Below are 18,275 nucleotides of genomic sequence, written 5' to 3'. Positions count from 1 at the left end.
AGACAGGTATGTGAGTGCACAACACACACACAGTAGAACATGCCAGGCACACTAAACACCCCAATCCCCCCCCCGATCGCCCCCCGATCCCCCACCAATCACCCCCCCCCCCCGTCACAAACTGACACCAGCAGTTTTTTTTTTTTTTTCTGATTACTGCATTGGTGTCAGTTTGTGACAGTTACAGTGTTGGGACAGTTAGTATTACCCCCCTGTAGGTCTAGGATACCCCCCTAACCCCCCCTAATAAAGTTTTAACCCCTTGATCACCCCCTGTCACCAGTGTCGCTAAGCGATCATTTTTCTGATCGCTGTATTAGTGTCGCTGGTGACGCTAGTTAGGGACCTAAATATTTAGGTTCGCCGTCAGCGTTTTATAGCGACAGGGACCCCCATATACTACCGAATGAATGTTTTAACCCCTTGATGGCCCCCTAGTTAACCCTTTCACCACTGATCACCGTATAACTGTTACGGGTGACGCTGGTTAGTTTGTTTATTTTTTATAGTGTCAGGGCACCCGCCGTTTATTACCGAATAAAGGTTTAGCCCCCTGATCGCCCGGCGGTGATATGCGTCGCCCCAGGCAACGTCAGATTAGCGCCAGTACCGCTAACACCCACGCACGCAGCATACGCCTCCCTTAGTGGTATAGTATCTGATCGGATCAATATCTGATCCGATCAGATCTATACTAGCGTCCCCAGCAGTTTAGGGTTCCCAAAAACACAGTGTTAGCGGGATCAGCCCACATACCTGCTAGCACCTGCGTTTTGCCCCTCCGCCCGGCCCAGCCCAAGTGCAGTATCGATTGATCACTGTCACTTACAAAACACTAAACGCATAACTGCAGCGTTCGCAGTCAGGCCTCATCCCTGCGATCGCTAACAGTTTTTTTGGTAGCATTTTGGTGAACTGGCAAGCACCAGCCCCAGGCAGCGTCAGGTTAGCGCCAGTAGCGCTAACACCCACGCACGCACCGTACAGCTCCCTTAGTGGTATAGTATCTGAACAGATCAATATCTGATCCGATCAGATCTATACTAGCGTCCCCAGCAGTTTAGGGTTCCCAGAAACGCAGTGTTAGCGGGATCAGCCCAGATACCTGCTAGCACCTGCGTTTTGCCCCTCCGCCCGGCCCAGCCCAGCCCACCCAAGTGCAGTATCGATCGATCACTGACACTTACAAAACACTAAATGCATAACTGCAGCGTTCGCAGAGTCAGGTCTGATCCCTGCGATCGCTAACAGTTTTTTTGGTAGTATTTTGGTGAACTGGCAAGCACCAGCCCCAAGCAGCGTCAGATTAGCGCCAGTACCGCTAACACCCACGCACGCACCGTACGCCTCCCTTAGCGGTATAGTATCTGAACGGATCAATATCTGATCCGATCAGATCTATACTGGCGTCCCCAGCAGTTTAGGGTTCCCAAAAACGCAGTGTTAGCGGGATCAGCCCAGATACCTGCTAGCACCTGCATTTTGCCCCTCCGCCCGGCCCAGCCCACCCAAGTGCAGTATCGATCGATCACTGTCACTTACAAAACACTTAACGCATAACTGCAGCATTCGCAGAGTCAGGCCTGATCCCTGCGATCGCTAACAGTTTTTTTGGTAGCTTTTTATTGAACTGGCAAGCGCCAGCGGCCTAGTACACCCCGGTCGTAGTCAAACCAGCACTGCAGTAACACTTGGTGACGTGGCGAGTCCCATAAGTGCAGTTCAAGCTGGTGAGGTGGCAAGCACAAGTAGTGTCCCGCTGCCACCAAGAAGACAAACACAGGCCCGTCGTGCCCATAGTGCCCTTCCTGCTGCATTCGCCAATCCTAATTGGGAACCCACCACTTCTGCAGCGCCCGTACTTCCCCCCATTCACATCCCCAACCAAATGCAGTCGGCTGCATGAGAGGCATTTTCTTTATGTCCTCCTGAGTACCCCTACCCAACGAACACCCCAAAAAAGATGTCGTGTCTGCAGCAAGTGCGGATATAGGCGTGACACCCGCTATTATTGTCCCTCCTGTCCTGACAATCCTGGTCTTTGCATTGGTGAATGTTTTGAATGCTACCATTCATTAGTTGAGTATTAGCGTAGGGTAAAGCATTGCACAGACTAGGCACACTTTCACAGGGTCTCCCAAGATGCCATCGCATTTTGAGAGACCCGAACCTGGAACCGGTTACTGTTATAAAAGTTAGTTACAAAAAAAGTGTAAAAAAAAAAAAATATATATATAAAATAAAAAAAAATAGTTGTCGTTTTATTGTTCTCTCTCTCTCTATTCTCTCTCTCTTGTTCTGCTCTTTTTTACTGTATTCTATTCTGCAATGTTTTATTGTTATTATGTTTTATCATGTTTGCTTTTCAGGTATGCAATTTTTTATACTTTACCGTTTACTGTGCTTTATTGTTAACCATTTTTTTGTCTTCAGGTACGCCATTCACGACTTTGAATGGTTATACCAGAATGATGCCTGCAGGTTTAGGTATCATCTTGGTATCATTCTTTTCAGCCAGCGGTCAGCTTTCATGTAAAAGCAATCCTAGTGGCTAATTAGCCTCTAGACTGCTTTTACAAGCCGTGGGAGGGAAAGCCCCCCCCCCACCGTCTTCCGTGTTTTTCTCTGGCTCTCCTGTCTCAACAGGGAACCTGAGAATGCAGCCGGTGATTCAGCCAGCTGACCATAGAGCTGATCAGAGACCAGAGTGGCTCCAAACATCTCTATGGCCTAAGAAACCGGAAGCTACGAGCATTTTATGACTTAGATTTCGCCGGATGTAAATAGCGCCATTGGGAAATTGGGGAAGCATTTTATCACACCGATCTTGGTGTCATCAGATGCTTTGAGGGCAGAGGAGAGATCTAGGGTTTAATAGACCCCAATTTTTTCAAAAAAGAGTACCTGTCACTACCTATTGCTATCATAGGGGATATTTACATTCCCCGAGATAACAATAAAAATGATTAAAAAAAAAAAAAAAAATGAAAGGAACAGTTTAAAAATAAGATAAAAAAAATAATAAAGAAAAAAAAAAAAAAAAAAAAAAAAGCACCCCTGTCGCCCCCTGCTCTCGCGCTAAGGCGAACGCAAGCGGCGGTCTGTCGTCAAAAGTAAACAGCAATTGCACCATGCATGTGAGGTGTCGCCGCGAAGGTCAGATCGAGGGCAGTAATTTTTGCAGTAGACCTCCTCTGTAAATCTAAAGTGGTAACCTGTAAAGGCTTTTAAAGGCTTTTAAAAATGTATTTATTTTGTTGCCACTGCACGTTTGTGCGCAATTTTAAAGCATGTCATGTTTGGTATCCATGTACTCGGCCTAAGATCATCTTTTTTATTTCATCAAACATTTGGGCAATATAGTGTGTTTTAGTGCATTAAAATTTTAAAAAGTGTGTTTTTTCCCCAAAAAATGCGTTTGAAAAATCGCTGCGCAAATACTGTGTGAAAAAAAAAAATGAAACACCCACCATTTTAATCTGTAGGGCATTTGCTTTAAAAAAATATATAATGTTTGGGGGTTCAAAGTAATTTTTTTGCAAAAAAAAAATAACTTTTTCATGTAAACAATGAGTGTCAGAAAGGGCTTTGTCTTCAAGTGGTTAGAAGAGTTGGTGATGTGTGACATAAGCTTCTAAATGTTGTGCATAAAATGCCAGGACAGTTCAAAACCCCCCCAAATGACCCCATTTTGGAAAGTAGACACCTCAAGCTATTTGCTGAGAGGCATGTCGAGTCCATGGAATATTTTATATTGCGACACAAGTTGCGGGAAAGAGACAAATTTTTTTTTTTTTTTTTGCACAAAGTTGTCACTAAATGATATATTGCTCAAACATGCCATGGGAATATGTGAAATTACACCCTAAAATACATTCTGCTGCTTCTCCTGAGTACGGGGATACCACATGTGTGAGACTTTTTGGGAGCCTAGCCGCGTACGGGACCCCGAAAACCAAGCACCGCCTTCAGGCTTTCTAAGGGCGTGAATTTTTGATTTCACTCTTCACTGCCTATCACAGTTTCGGAGGCCATGGAAAGCCCAGGTGGCACAAAACCCCCCCAAATGACCCCATTTTGGAAAGTAGACACCCAAAGCTATTTGCTGAGAGGTATAGTGAGTATTTTGCAGACCTCACTTTTTGTCACAAAGTTTTGAAAATTGAAAAAAGAAAAAAAAAAAGTTTTTTCTTGTCTTTCTTCATTTTCAAAAACAAATGAGAGCTGCAAAATACTCACCATGCCTCTCAGCAAATAGCTTGGGGTGTCTACTTTCCAAAATGGGGTCATTTGGGGGGGTTTTGTGCCACCTGGGCATTCCATGGCCTCCGAAACTGTGATAGGCAGTGAAGAGTGAAATCAAAAATTTTCACCCTTAGAAATCCTGAAGGCGGTGCTTGGTTTTCGGGGCCCCGTACGCGGCTAGGCTTCCAAAAAGTCCCACACATGTGGTATCATCATACTCAGGAGAAGCAGCTAAATGTATTTTGGGGTGCAATTCCACATATGCCCATGGCCTGTGTGAGCAATATATCATTTAGTGACAACTTTGTGCAAAAAAAAAAAAAGTGTCACTTTCCTGCAACTTGTGTCAAAATATAAAATATTCCATGGACTCAATATGCCTCTCAGCAAATAGCTTGGGGTGTCTACTTTCCAAAATGGGGTCATTTGGGGGGGGGGGGTTGTGCCACCTGGGCATTCCATGGCCTCCGAAACTGTGATAGGCAGTGAAGAGTGAAATCAAAAATTTACACCCTTAGAAATCCTGAAGGCGGTGCTTGGTTTTCGGGGCTCCGTACGCGGCTAAGCTCCCAAAAAGTCCCACACATGTGGTATCCCCGTACTCAGGAGAAGCAGCTGAATGTATTTTGGGGTGCAATTCCACATAGGCCCATGGCCTGTGTGAGCAATATATCATTTAGTGACAACTTTTTGTAAATATTTTTTTTTTTTTTTGTCATTATTCAATCACTTGGGACAAAAAAAATAAATATTCAATGGGTTCAACATGCCTCTCAGCAATTTCCTTGGGGTGTCTACTTTCCAAAATGGGGTCATTTGGGGGGGTTTTGTACTGCCCTGCCATTTTAGCACCTCGCAAAATGACATAGGCAGTCATAAACTAAAAGCTGTGTAAATTACAGAAAATGTACCCTAGTTTGTAGACGCTATAACTTTTGCGCAAACCAATAGATATATGCTTATTGACATTTTTTTTACCAAAGACATGTGGCCGAATACATTTTGGCCTAAATGTATGACTAAAATTTAGTTTATTGGATTTTTTTTATAACAAAAAGTAGAAAATATCATTTTTTTTCAAAATTTTCGGTCTTTTTCCGTTTATAGCGCAAAAAATAAAAACTGCAGAGGTGATCAAATACCATCAAAAGAAAGCTCTATTTGTGGGAAGAAAAGGACACAAATTTTGTTTGGGTACAGCATTGCATGACCGCGCAATTAGCAGTTAAAGCGACGCAGTGCCAAATTGGAAAAAGACCTCTGGTCCTTAGGCAGCATAATGGTCCGGGGCTCAAGTGGTTAAAAAAAAAATTTATCATGTGGGTTTAGTGACACTTATTTTATCTAAAAGCAAAGCAAAGAAAGAAAAATAACACACATATTACATTGTAAGCTCTCAGGAGCGGGGCTCTCCCAACTCTCTTGCATTGATAGTATTTTAACTGCCCTGGCTCCCTTTATAATGTAAAGCTCTGCATAAACTTTTGGCACTATATAAATCCTGTAAAATAATATTTGGTGATGTCTTGGAGAAGTAAAGGAACTCTGTCAGCATTTTAAATAGGTGTTATGCTTTCAAATCTCTAACATGCAGTACTATAGCAGTGTGTGCAGATCATTTAGCTAGGCATTATAATTACCAGAAAATAAGAAACAATGGTGGCTGATATGATGAAGCTTTCCAGTAATATACATAATCTTAAAATATATCTACATACATCTTGAAAATATCTTGCGTTTTACTTACGAAAATCAGAGAAGTCTTTTACAGTGATTTTCTTAATTTTGTTGAACCGTGCATATAGGTATGCAGTCTCCTTGGGTAAGGGAGGCACTTCTTCAATCTCCGTTTCTTCACAGTAAACTGACCCACTTAAACACACACAAGCCAAGCATGTAGGTAAATCTGAAATAAAGTAATCAGGATTAGAGATGGACCGAACAATCCCCTGTTCAGTTTGCACCAGAACTCTTGAACATCACAAAATTTTTGACACAAACGAAGAACCCTATTGAGGTCTATAAGACCTGAACTGGAAAAATCAAAAGTACCCATTTTGAATTCTTATATGCAAGTTATTGGCCATATATAGGGTATGGTACCCATGCAAAAGAAACATTTTTTAAAAAAGATAGCCTTTAAAGGAGCAGTAATTTTAACCTCCCTGGCGGTAATCCCAAGTGTGGCTCGGGGTTAATTTTCAATACCAAAAGAGGTATCGCCGAGCCACACTCGGGATTACTTCGTAGTATCCCTGTTCTGTTACTTACCTTGTCCCTACGATCACCCGATGTCCTCCCTTTGTGTCCTCCGGCGGATCCGTCTTCCGGGTTCCCTTCCCTGCGAGCGCCGCGACACAAGGAGGCGGAACTGGGTGGGAAATTCAAAAAGTTCAAAACATAACATACACACAATACATTGTAATCTGTTAGGATTACATTACTGTATCAAACCATTTCCCCTCAGTGTTGTCCCAAGTGCTTTGTCCACTGCCCTGCCTACACTTTTACCATTCTTTCTGCCTGGAAACTTGAGAACGTCCATGGCATCCAAAAAGCATCCCTTTAGGTCAAAAGCGGTTTTAGACCAGCTAGAAAACAGCTATAGTGAATTAAAATCACTTGCAGAATTGAGCGCTAGTGATTAGTAGGGAAATTCATCATCAGACACTGAAAGTGATGACAGCGACGATTCTGCGACTGAGCTCAGTGATGTGTGAATTTGGTGCTTTATTGACTGTGGTACGGGTCAGGCAGCGCCCCCAAGATTCCCATTTACTGCACATCTGGTATAAAAGTAGATGTTGAACACTACAACCCCTTGGCATACTTACAATTATTTCCGACCAATGAGGTTATTGAAAAAATTGTTACTGAGACAAACCGTACAAAGAGCAACAATTAGCTACTATGCATTAGAAGTTTCCAAGAAGCAGAAAGTGGCAACCAGTAACCAAAGATGACATTTGGAAATTTCTGGGCCTAATAATACTTCAGGGAGTGGTGGTGAAACCCCTGCAGAAGTGGTATTGGAAACTAATAAATAACTTGCCACTCCATTCTTTGGTGTGGTCATGTCAGAGTACAGATTTTCCCCGATCATGAAATATTTACACTTCGAAAACAACAAAGAATTTGATGAAACTAAAGAAAATTTGGGAAGTATCTCAAATGATTCTAAAGAATTTCCAATGGGGCTATGTACCAGAAAGAGATATCAGCATAGATGAAAGTCTAATGGCCTACAAGGGAAGGCTCAGCTAGATACAATACATTGCATCAAAGAAAGCACGATTTGGCATAAAATCCTACATGCTGTGCGAATCGTCAACTGGCTATATTTAGAATTCAGTCATATACACTGGAAAAGAAATAAAATTCAATCCAAAATACAGCAACTATGGAATGGCAAAATCTTCCATTCTTTTACTCATTGAGTCATTGCTAAATCAGGGTTATTGCGTAACAGCTGACAACTTTTCTACGTCTCCTGAACTTTATGAGTTTCTTCTGCAAAACAAAACAGATGCCTATGGAACTGTTAGGGCTTACCGGCACAACATGCCGCCAACGTTTGGCAATAAAAAGCTGAGGACTGGAGAAATGGTTGCCTGGCAGAAAGGCAAAATGATGGCACTGCGATGGCGTGACAAGAAAGATGTGTGCCTAATGAGTACAGTTCATAATACCTCCATTGTTATGGTATGCACGAAAGGTAGGAAAGAAATCATGAAGCCACAAGTAGTGATAGACTACAATAACACCATGGGAGGTGTCGAAAGAGCCTCCCAAGCAATGACATTCTACCCAGCAACTAGCAAACGGCAAAAGAAGCACTACAAGAAGATCTTCAGGCATCTTCTTGAGCAATGCTTGGGCAATGCCTACATTCTGCTCAAAAAAGAGTGACAAGCCTGTGATTCATTCTGACTTAATTTGGAAAGTTGCCAAATGTATCTTTGTGAACCACCAAACACCATCAATGGCTGTGAAAAGGGCTGGACGTCATGCTATTGGCGGTGTCATCCCAGAATGCCTGACTGGTCGTCACTTCATGGACTACATCCCACCAACCGAGAAAAAGTCAGCACCTACAAGGATGTGCATGGCTTATTGCTCGATGGGAGATGACAAAGGAAAGAAAATCCGAAAGGAAACCAGGTTTCATTGTCCTGTTTGTGATGTTGGACTTTATGCAGTCCCATGTTTCAAAATTTTTCATACTCAGGATGTTTACTAAACCAATATACAGTGTCTAGTACTACAGTGACTAGTAATATTGCACCCTCGCTTGGACTAATTTCAGTGTTTTCAGTTTGATTACATTATTGAATAAAATGTATTATTATTATATTATTATTTTTTATAATTATTTATTATAATATAAATTTAGGATTTTGTGTTTCAAACTTTATCATACCTGGGATATCTACTAGCCTCTTGTTTGGACAGATTTAAGTGAGTTATTCCTAAGAATTACAGGCCTACAATATAAAACATTTGACATTCAAAAATACTGACATAATCAGACCGCCATGGAGGTTAATGAAAGTGAAACAATAAAAATGAAAATAAAATGAAATATAGTGCCTGGGGGTCCCCTTAGTCTGCCTGTAAAGTGGTGCATCTGTACCATGTATAAAACCTGCTGCAGCAAAACTGACATTTATAAAGAAAAAGGAAAAAAAAATAAGATTTAAATTCATTTTCCCTGCAAGATTTCTTTATTTAGTAAACGACTTTGGGAGCCAGTCTGTATGATTAGGCCACATTTTAGATTACAGACTCTTTGGATAAATTCTGGCGTCTCTTTGGAAGACTTTGGATGGAAAAAGTTTATATGTTGTGCTCCTCGCACTATGAAATGTGTACAAGTACTGTGAGTTATCTTATCAGACTGCTGCTGGGATATACACTGCAAATTCCTATGAAGTATGAGATATAAATGTCCAGCGCTGTCTATCCATGTGCCTTTAAATGTGTGTATTGCTCAGACAAAATATACTATTAATTTGCTTCTACAACCTGAATCAATACAGTTAATACATTTATTAAGCAACAAATGCTCAGATATATATAGAAAAAGGAAAAATCAAAAGTACTAACATCCCAAAAATATTAACTTCAAAAAGGAGAGGATTGGGGGGCAAATAGGATTTTTCCGGTACCGTCATAAAACATTATACCATCATAATTGCTTGTATAATAAAGTTTATTTACATTACATCTACATACATATTAAAATGGATATTGAAGGACACTTTGAGTGGCAATACCCCCTCTACTAGGTTTTCACCGAGACCGAAATTGTCCTGTTGTGGAAATTTTATTATATGGACTCATGTGGACATTTTATTCTAGGATGTTTGTTTTATAGATTGTCATCTGTCGCCCTTCATCATGACCGTCACATGCCTGATGAAGGGGTCCTGCGTGGCTCCTAAATGTTGCTTCTATTTATTTTTTTGATACTATGTGATTAAAGTTTTGGACTAAATTTTGGAGATCCTGGTGTGCTGGTGACACTTCCTTCTCAAGATTGCAGTCAGTTCCAGCTGTTGGTCATTTCAGCACCCGATCTAAGATACAGCCATTTGTGCAGGAACGTGTGCGTTGGGAGTATTGCATTGGAGGTTCTGATTTAACTGAGGAGCACTCTAGCAGAGCGCACTTGGGTTGAATCAGGACCAGCCGTAAAACCGTCAGTATGAAAACCTTCTCATGGGCTTGGGGACGTGTTCTCGGTGTGTGGGGGCGTTTGCCAGTTTGTAAGTATCAAGCGCAATGCGCTGGGCTTCTTGCCTTCAAATGCTTAAGCACATTAAAGAAGCGAAGTCCGCATAACGGGAGAAACATTTTATATCTCTGTTGTGGCTACGCTATCCCTTTTTGGATACATATCTGCTTTTATAAGAGGACATTGATATATGCCTTGTTGGTATACTCGTAATGCATATTGACAATAGCAGTAGCAATGTCCCCACAGATCATCTCAAGCCTGTAAGAACAAGTAGAATGATCTTACTAGATTCTGGTTACTCTGAGCAGTATTGAATAGGGTCCATGCTGACCAAGATGGTGCATGTGGCTGGGCGGGGGGCAGTGTACATGCCTCAAGTGGGTGAGACAAGTTCACTTCCCCCCCACTCCTGTGGATGCCCTCCCCTTTACTGTTGTCTTTTCCTGTGTTGTCGTTTCCTGTGTTGTCATTTCTTGTGATGTCATTTTGCATGGAGGAAGCAATTGGCTGTTGGGGCCATGACTTCCAGTTTGTCATTCCTTTTGTTGCCCATAAATAAAAACAAAGTGCCTGTGCTTGGAAAAGACAGACACGTGGAGACTCCAGCTTGAAGCAGCATCTTTTCTGATTCTATCTGGTGCTACTGAAGTACTTCAATTTCCTTGTACCAAAGAGCTTGATACAAACGTACTTTTAAGCACCAAAGAATTGTTTTGCGCTTTGTGTGCATTTTGACGCTGGAAGTGCACATTTTCTATTTTTTTTTACCCTTTCATTATTTAGTCTCTCTGTTCTCTCTGGAAAACATTTCAATATGTATGTTGATGTTATGTAAATAAACTTTATTATATAAAAAACTATGATGGTGTAATGTCTAATAAATTGATTAGTCAAGTTTCTTCATGTGAAGTGGGAAATTATTAATACACAATCTATAAATGTTTAATCCGTGTTCTATATGTCCTTAAACAGTCTTATAAAGTGCTTGATGTGCTCCAGTGACAAGTGCTGTCAAATAAAGTGCCATTTCGTGCTCCCCTCCTAATGTGGGGCCGCATTCACCATCTTGATGTAGGTGTTGCGCCCGTATTAAAATTGGGATTTTTCAAGCCTCCAGTGGATGGCTGTATCTTTTCCTTCTCAGGGAATCTGACAACCAGGAAGAAATAGACTCCTCACATTTATATAAGCTCTGCCATCTCCTTGGTTAATGCCTGGGAGCAGGAAAAAGATGCTGCCTTAAAGTGGACCTTCACCCAAAACCTCTCTGCTTGCTCCCAACTGACTTCTCGATTCATTCCAGCACCCTGCACTCACTAGCTTCCTTCGGTTCCCAGACTCTCAAACCTAGCCAGGCTTTCCCAGTCCCTGGGCATCCTCCTTACACAGGCTGCAGTCTCCCACAGGGCAGACAGTTTTCCTGACAGGGGTCTGTCTTCAAGCAACAGCAGCAAGCTGCTCATACTCCACCTTCCACCTCCTTCCAGAGTCCAGGGGGATGGAAGGAATCAAAGTCAGTTGGGAGAAAGCAGAGAGGTTTTGGGTGAAGGTCCTATTTTAGGCCCCATTCACATTTGAGCGTTTTGTAGCTTGAAGCCTGAAGCTACAAAATGCTTGAGGGGAAAAAATAGAAATGAATGCAAACGCTCCATTCGAGCATCTTAGCACTTCCTTGAGTGTTTCTACGTGCGTTTTGATGCTATTTTCTGCTCAAGTGAAATACATTTCCATAAAGGAAATTACATAAAAATACACAGGAAATGCACAGATCTCCATTTTTGGTTAGCAGACATGGAGGAAAGCAACATGGATGAGGAAGTGATGGATGAGGAAGTATCTATTTTAGATCCATAGAGCTTTATCCGAATGGTAAAGCAACACACCTGCCTCTACGATTCCAGAGATCCATGCTACAAGCTTCGAGCGAACAAGAGGAGGGCATGGAACCAGATTGCCAGCCAAGTGTTCACAAACTGGGCAGACATAAGAAATGTCCATGTGAAGGATGATAAAGGTAAGATAAACCTCTGCAAACTGAGCTAATCACCAAACTGATAATAGAATGATTGTTATTTAGTACATTATCTAAACATAAATAACAGATTCTTAGCACCAGAAAAACAGTACAAGCTTATGTTCATCTTCCTATGCATTGCTTACATGATCATACATATGAGAAAACAGACAATAGATGTGCAATTGCAGTTCACTATGGCCACATAGTGAATATGTGAACTGGAATGGCACATCCATTGCCTCCTTGTTCGTATGTATATAAGTATAAGCACCTAAGCAATGCATAAGAGTATGAGTATAAACATGTATTGTTTACTGGTGCTAAGAATATGTTATTTTTGAACACAGTAATTTGCTCAGAAAAACAGGTGAATTTATGCTAATATTCCAAGGCATTGCTCATGTGCTCATTATGGTGCCCCTATAGCAAGCTGCTGGCTGTGGGGGCACTCCATAGGAGGGAGGGGCCATAAGCACAGAAGAGGGATCCGAGAAGAGGAGGATATGGGCTGCTCTGTGCAAAATCAACTGCACAGAGGAGGCAAGTATAAAATGTTTGTTATTTCAAAAAATACCTTACAATCACTTTTATTAATGCTGCCAGCTACTCCGGCACATGTGCCACTTCTTGCCCTCACACTGTGTCTTCACCGAGTGTTGAGCAGAAGGTGCAAGAGAGGCCTCCGCAACTTTCCAGTCTTCAGCAGGTACTTGATACCGCTGCAGCTTCCAGCAGGAGGGATAACAAGGCTACATGGGGACACACAAGTAGATAGGTATCAGCATGTCACAAATACATGAGGGCATACTCTGACCCCTAGTGGATATTGTATGGATGCTGTAAACAAAGATAAACATATATTTAAAAAAAACACGAGACTTCTTATCAATAAAGCATTATTTTAATTATTCAGTACAGCTTAGTATATAGTTATATTAAACCGATAAAGGGTAACTTTACTCTTTAATAAAGATTTCAAATTATTCAATTGCCTCAAGCTGCCATCAGACCTGTCCTGCTGGAGACATAAAGTAGGACGCAAATTGATCCCTGACACGTGTACCTTGTCTGCTTCCATGAACACCAGTCCAATGAGCACTTTCAATGTTCTGAAGTAATGAGTCCTCAAACTCAAATCCATCCCATTGCCTTACAAAGTTATGCATGTTCAAGACAATGAGAGTGTGCAGGACCCGCCATTTGTTTGCTAAAAGGCCAAATGCACATTCGACAACTCTACATGCTCTTGTTAGCTGATAATGGAACACACTCTTCTGTACAGTTAGATTGTGCCCCGAATAAGGCCGTAGAAGATGCTCACCAAGAGTAAAGGCCTCTCCCCCACAAAAACACTGGGTAGGGGAGGGCCATTTGTGCCTGGGAGTGGACTGTTTTCAGGAAGGTCCAGACTATTGGTACGCAGCATGTGTCCAAAAGAAGAATGCCCAAAAATACTAGAGAGTCAGTGCTGCTGCCATATGACCCAATATCTATATAATGGAAGCAATAATTAGCATCAGCCACTGCCATTAAAACAAATGAAAAATATTTCTTATAGTTAAAATACTGGCTATGGGCTTTATGATCCTAATATGTTTTCCATCAATTGCTCCAACGCAATTGGGGAACTTGCAGCGTTGCCAGAAAACTTCAGAGATCTGTGACCATTCTTCTGTTGTATGTTTTTAAAACACAATTTCCTTCAACACATCCCAAATAGCAGAGCAGGTCTCACAGACTATGTAACTGGCTATAGATTTTCCAACCCGAAAGACATAGTGTAGACTTGCTAATGAATGTCCGGTTGCTAGGTACCTACAAAGAAATAAATATATATAATTTAATTTGTTTTTTAACAGTTAAACTTCTGAAAGGCAAGTGGAAGAGTATATGGGACACCTACACTCGACATCTACGACTGCTAAGAGGTTTTAGGAGTGGAGCTGTGGTGTGTGCTCCTGGAGATTATTTGCATGCCAAAGAATTGGAGTTCCTTCTGCCATTTCTGGCTTTGGGGTGGTAAGATATCATCTGTACGAAGCCGGCAAGTCTGACCTGCAATGAGATTTCTGAGAGTCCATATGTTTGCATATGATAATGTCATCAGCCTCACCTCAGTGTGTATTATAAATTCTCTGAGTTTAAAAAAAAAAAGTGCCAGTTTGGCAGCCAAACGAGTCACGTCTAGTTCTTGGTTGCAATAGGCGCCTATAATATCTGATATCCATGTTCACACTGGAGGAAGCAGTATACTGATGGAAGCACTCAAGCGGAGTGTGGGATGGGTCTGTCACATTGGTGGCAGCAGTGGGATGCTTCCTGCAGTCTTGGACATCCAAACCTCCACCTGGATCCACGGTCCGGATAGCAGGAGAGGAGAGGTAGATACCAGCCACCATGGAAGAGGAATTCGAAAGGAGGTTGCGAGAGATGTGTTAGTTGTTAGAGATCTATTGATTTTCTCCCTAAGTTTGGTCTTGTTGCACTTTTCTCTTATACCAGTTACCAGTAGGTGCCCGGGAACTTGGTGGTACTAAATATGAGAAGGGCAACCCAAGGTCATGTTATGGGTATATGGGGTATCTCAGCCAATGGGTGGTGGTTTTCTTGAATCCCTTGGCCTGCTGGGAGAACCTATATATTCAGGTGAGGTAAGGTGATCTATGTTCTGTGCCACCCGGACCGCTGTCTGGGTGGACGTGTGTCGTACGCCCGGGCTGCTAGGCCAGAGATTGGGCCTATCCCGGGGGCATCTGGCTGCCAGGCTGTGTGAGGGCCTATGCAGAAGTAAGAGGGCAGCGCAGGGTTGGGACTGCGGCTTGCAGTCCAACCAAAGGTTACGGTTCTGCCGGCCGGAGAACCTGTTGTGGTTAGCGGTAGAAGGGAAGCTGTCGCCACTAAGGAACCAATCGCCTTTACCAGGGACCACAGTGAGTAACTGAAGCAAGTACCGGAGCAACATTCTCACCGAACTGGCACGTGGAGAATCGGGAAACTTCAGGCGATGATCAATTCAGGGACCCAGCCAGCGGAGGTGACGCTTGCAGAGCAGCCTTGTGTATCAAGCAAAGGATGAATCTTGAGGAGTATCTGGTGTGCCAAGCCAGGGACCCAGCAGGAAAGCGTGGGTGACGCTTGAGGGAGATACCACCGCAAAAGCCTTGAGGAGCTTACAGGATTCAGAGTCAGTGAATCAGAGTCCGGTGAGAGACTAGGAGCTCAAGGGGCTGAAGAACTACAAGTAGATGCTGTAGTGAAGCTGAGAGAACTGTTGAACTTTGTGTTAGGAACTGTTAAGTACTGTTTCCATAGGAGACAGCAATCCTGCACGTGCAGAAGTGGTGCCTTGCTGGGGCCTTTCCCTGTACGGCTGTTCTCCTATTGAAGTCTCTGAGTCTGCCTATTGAAATTGCCACTACTCAAGGGTGTCCTGGCCCTAACCCTCATTCCCTTCAAAATATAAAAAGGCCTGTTAAAATAAATAAAACCTCTTTTGCATCCATGAAGTGTCGGGCGCCCAATGACTTTCACCATCTTTGCACCCACTATGGCTCACAACCCACTACATATTAAAGGCCTTGAAGGTCCTCATTAGGCTGGAAGAGGTTAAAGACTTTCCTACACAAGTACTCGCCGATACCGATTACCGATACTTTTTTTAATTTCATGTGACAGTTTTCAAAGCACAATACAGACTAATGATATAGGTGAAACTGATATGCAGCACTGAGAGGGGCAGTGACTGATGGGCACTGATTTGCAGCACTACTAGGTGTCACTGACTGATGGGCACTGATTTGCAGCACTGATAGATGGCACTAATGGCTGGCACTGATATGGTGGAACTGATAGGTGGCACTTATGGGCACTGATAGGTGGCACTGATAGGTGGCATTGACTGATGGGCACTGATATGCTGGCTCTGATAGGTGGCATTTATGGGCACTGATGGGCGGGACTTATGGGCAATGATAGGTGGAACTGATGGGCAGGCAGTGGCAATGAAATGATAGACAATCAATAACAGTTTAAACTTCAAACTTTCACGGGTAAACTGTGCTGCAACGCCCATCTTGGTACACCCTGCACTCGGCCTCAGTAAGTCAGCAATTAGAAAGCAGCAGTAGACCTGCGTGTCACCCACCTTCCCCTGCAGAAGGAGAAAATGACCCTGGATCTCCGTCTTCATCGCCCCGAAGGTTCAAGGGACCTCTTTGGCAATCAGTATGCTTACCCCCTTAGACTTGGAGATCAGTGAGTGTGTTTCCTGTAGGAAGGCAATTTCGGTTTTGCTTTTTCTCTGGTTAGCCAGCAGCTGAGAGTGCTTCTCAGGGGCACTGAGACCTCTCACGTTAAGGGAGGTAACCTTGAGGAGACCCATGACAACCTCTTGGCCTGATCTCGATCCCGAGAGGTCATGAGATAGATTCACCACTAGTGTTCACTGGGTGAGGGGAAGAAGAGAGGAGAAAGGAAACGGAGGGGGGGTAGAGAACGAAAAGGAGAGAGGAGCAAAGCGGGGAAAAGAAAAGGGGAGGGGAGGGTCAAACTACAATATAAATGAGATAAGGACCTTGACAGGGCATGAAGAGAGCCCACGAAAGAGTCCACCCTATCTGGGGGTGTATGAGATGCTGTGTGCAACCTGAAACAGATGCACGGACTCAAAGCAGCGAGAAACATGTATTCACTGAAACCAAAATCATCAGATTTGGAATAGAAATGCACATCACAAAACTGCAATGGGGTACCAGGGAGGATGCTTGCACAGAATTGGCCCCGGCGCGGTTGGCCAAAAAAGGGAGCCAAACTAAGCACAGCCCCCATATCAAACCCCAGAACACCATGGCAGTAGAACATAATACACACCTGGATTTAACATGTAGGAAGGCACATTCGTTTATACATCAAGAAAATCCCAGAACATATATAATCCCAGTGTTAAATGGGTTTGGTAGACAGGCCCCATAGCCCCATAACCTGAAGGTTTAGTGATAGAATGAACAGGGGGAGAAAGACCACAGTGATGCGTTACCCTCAAGTAATGGGATCCCCGTATTGGTATACCACAGTGAGCTAGACAATTGAAATTTAAATTGGTCAAGTGAGTTCTAAGAACGGGGGACATGGAGCCTATCCACCGACCTTTAGTAACTTAACATATGTTCCCCCCATGTGCCCTCACGAAGGGTTAGCAACCAGGAGGAAGAGCATCGTTAATAAAACACCCAGTTCAGTGTAGCAGATATCAGGTTCAGGCAACCACGAACTGTGAAGACCCGGTGACCAGTCTCTGCAGTCATCTGGCCCTCGGGTAAAGATATACAAAGGTAGATGTAGAGACCCTCGAGTAGATGTGGACTGGTATATAGCCCCAGTGATGCCCAGAAGATTGGCTTTTACTAAGACCAAGACAAAAACCGGGCAGCGGCATGTTATGTGCACAGAGACATGCAGCAGGCGCGCATGTGCGGGAACATGCAACAGGCGCGCGCTCACTAACTCGGCTCTCGCACCAGTGACCCTTTAAAGGGACAGCAGCAGCTCTAGTACAGTGCTGTCTGATCTGCAGCTTTACCTGAGTCTGATCCTGTACCTGCTGTAATTACCTGATCCTGCTCCATTTGACCACTGTTGCCTTCTTCTCACCCGGCCTGCCTTGACCCTGCTATATGTGAACCTGTTTATCTTCTGTTGCCAAACCACTGCCTGTCTGCTGACTACTCTTTGCCTGCTGAATTAACTACCCGTTACCCGTGCTGTCTCACTCTGCTTCAGTCTGTTCCTGATCCAGTCTCCGCCTTGATCCAGGGGGTCGCTGACCCACACCTGTAACCACCGCCTCCAACTGCTTCTACAGTCCAGTCCTTCAGGTGGATCATCTCTACTCATCTGTATCAGCTCTCATGGATCATACAGGCGCTCCTACCTCACTGCGTCCTCGTACCACTGTTGCAACCTCAGTGGTCCCTGAGCCAGGGCTGTAAGAGAGGTCTCCTTCTACGGTTGGGCTTTGATACCAGGTACGTGACACAAAGTGTCAATATTTTGTGTGGCCACCATTATTGGTGAATGGTATTATGTACCTGATATTCATTCACATGGGGGGGGCGGGATCTGGGGGCCAACTGCAAGCAGACCCCCACAACGGTTGGCCACGTTTATGGGGATGAGGCCCTTGTCCCAATCAACATCCACCCTCCATGTTGAGGGCATGAGGCCTGGTATGGTTCAGGAGGGGGGGCGCTCGCTTGTCCCCCCCCCATTTCCTGA

General features: G+C 43.6%; 1 protein-coding gene across 2 annotated transcripts in view; it reads right to left on the bottom strand.

Moving 5' to 3' along the window:
- The window catches only part of OGN (osteoglycin), a 569,783-nt gene that overhangs the window by 152,822 nt on the left and 398,686 nt on the right, over nucleotides 1-18,275 (bottom strand). For both annotated transcript variants that reach the window (XM_073592675.1, XM_073592674.1), the window contains exon 3: nucleotides 5,993-6,151. In XM_073592675.1, the coding sequence (XP_073448776.1) occupies nucleotides 5,993-6,151 (159 nt within the window). The remainder of the gene's footprint in view (nucleotides 1-5,992; nucleotides 6,152-18,275) is intronic.

Source organism: Aquarana catesbeiana, linkage group LG07 (genome assembly GCF_042186555.1).
Source record: "Aquarana catesbeiana isolate 2022-GZ linkage group LG07, ASM4218655v1, whole genome shotgun sequence".
NCBI lineage: Eukaryota > Metazoa > Chordata > Amphibia > Anura > Ranidae > Aquarana > Aquarana catesbeiana.
The sequence above is the reverse complement of the archived record's forward strand: the minus strand, read 5'-3'. Positions and strand labels throughout refer to the sequence as shown.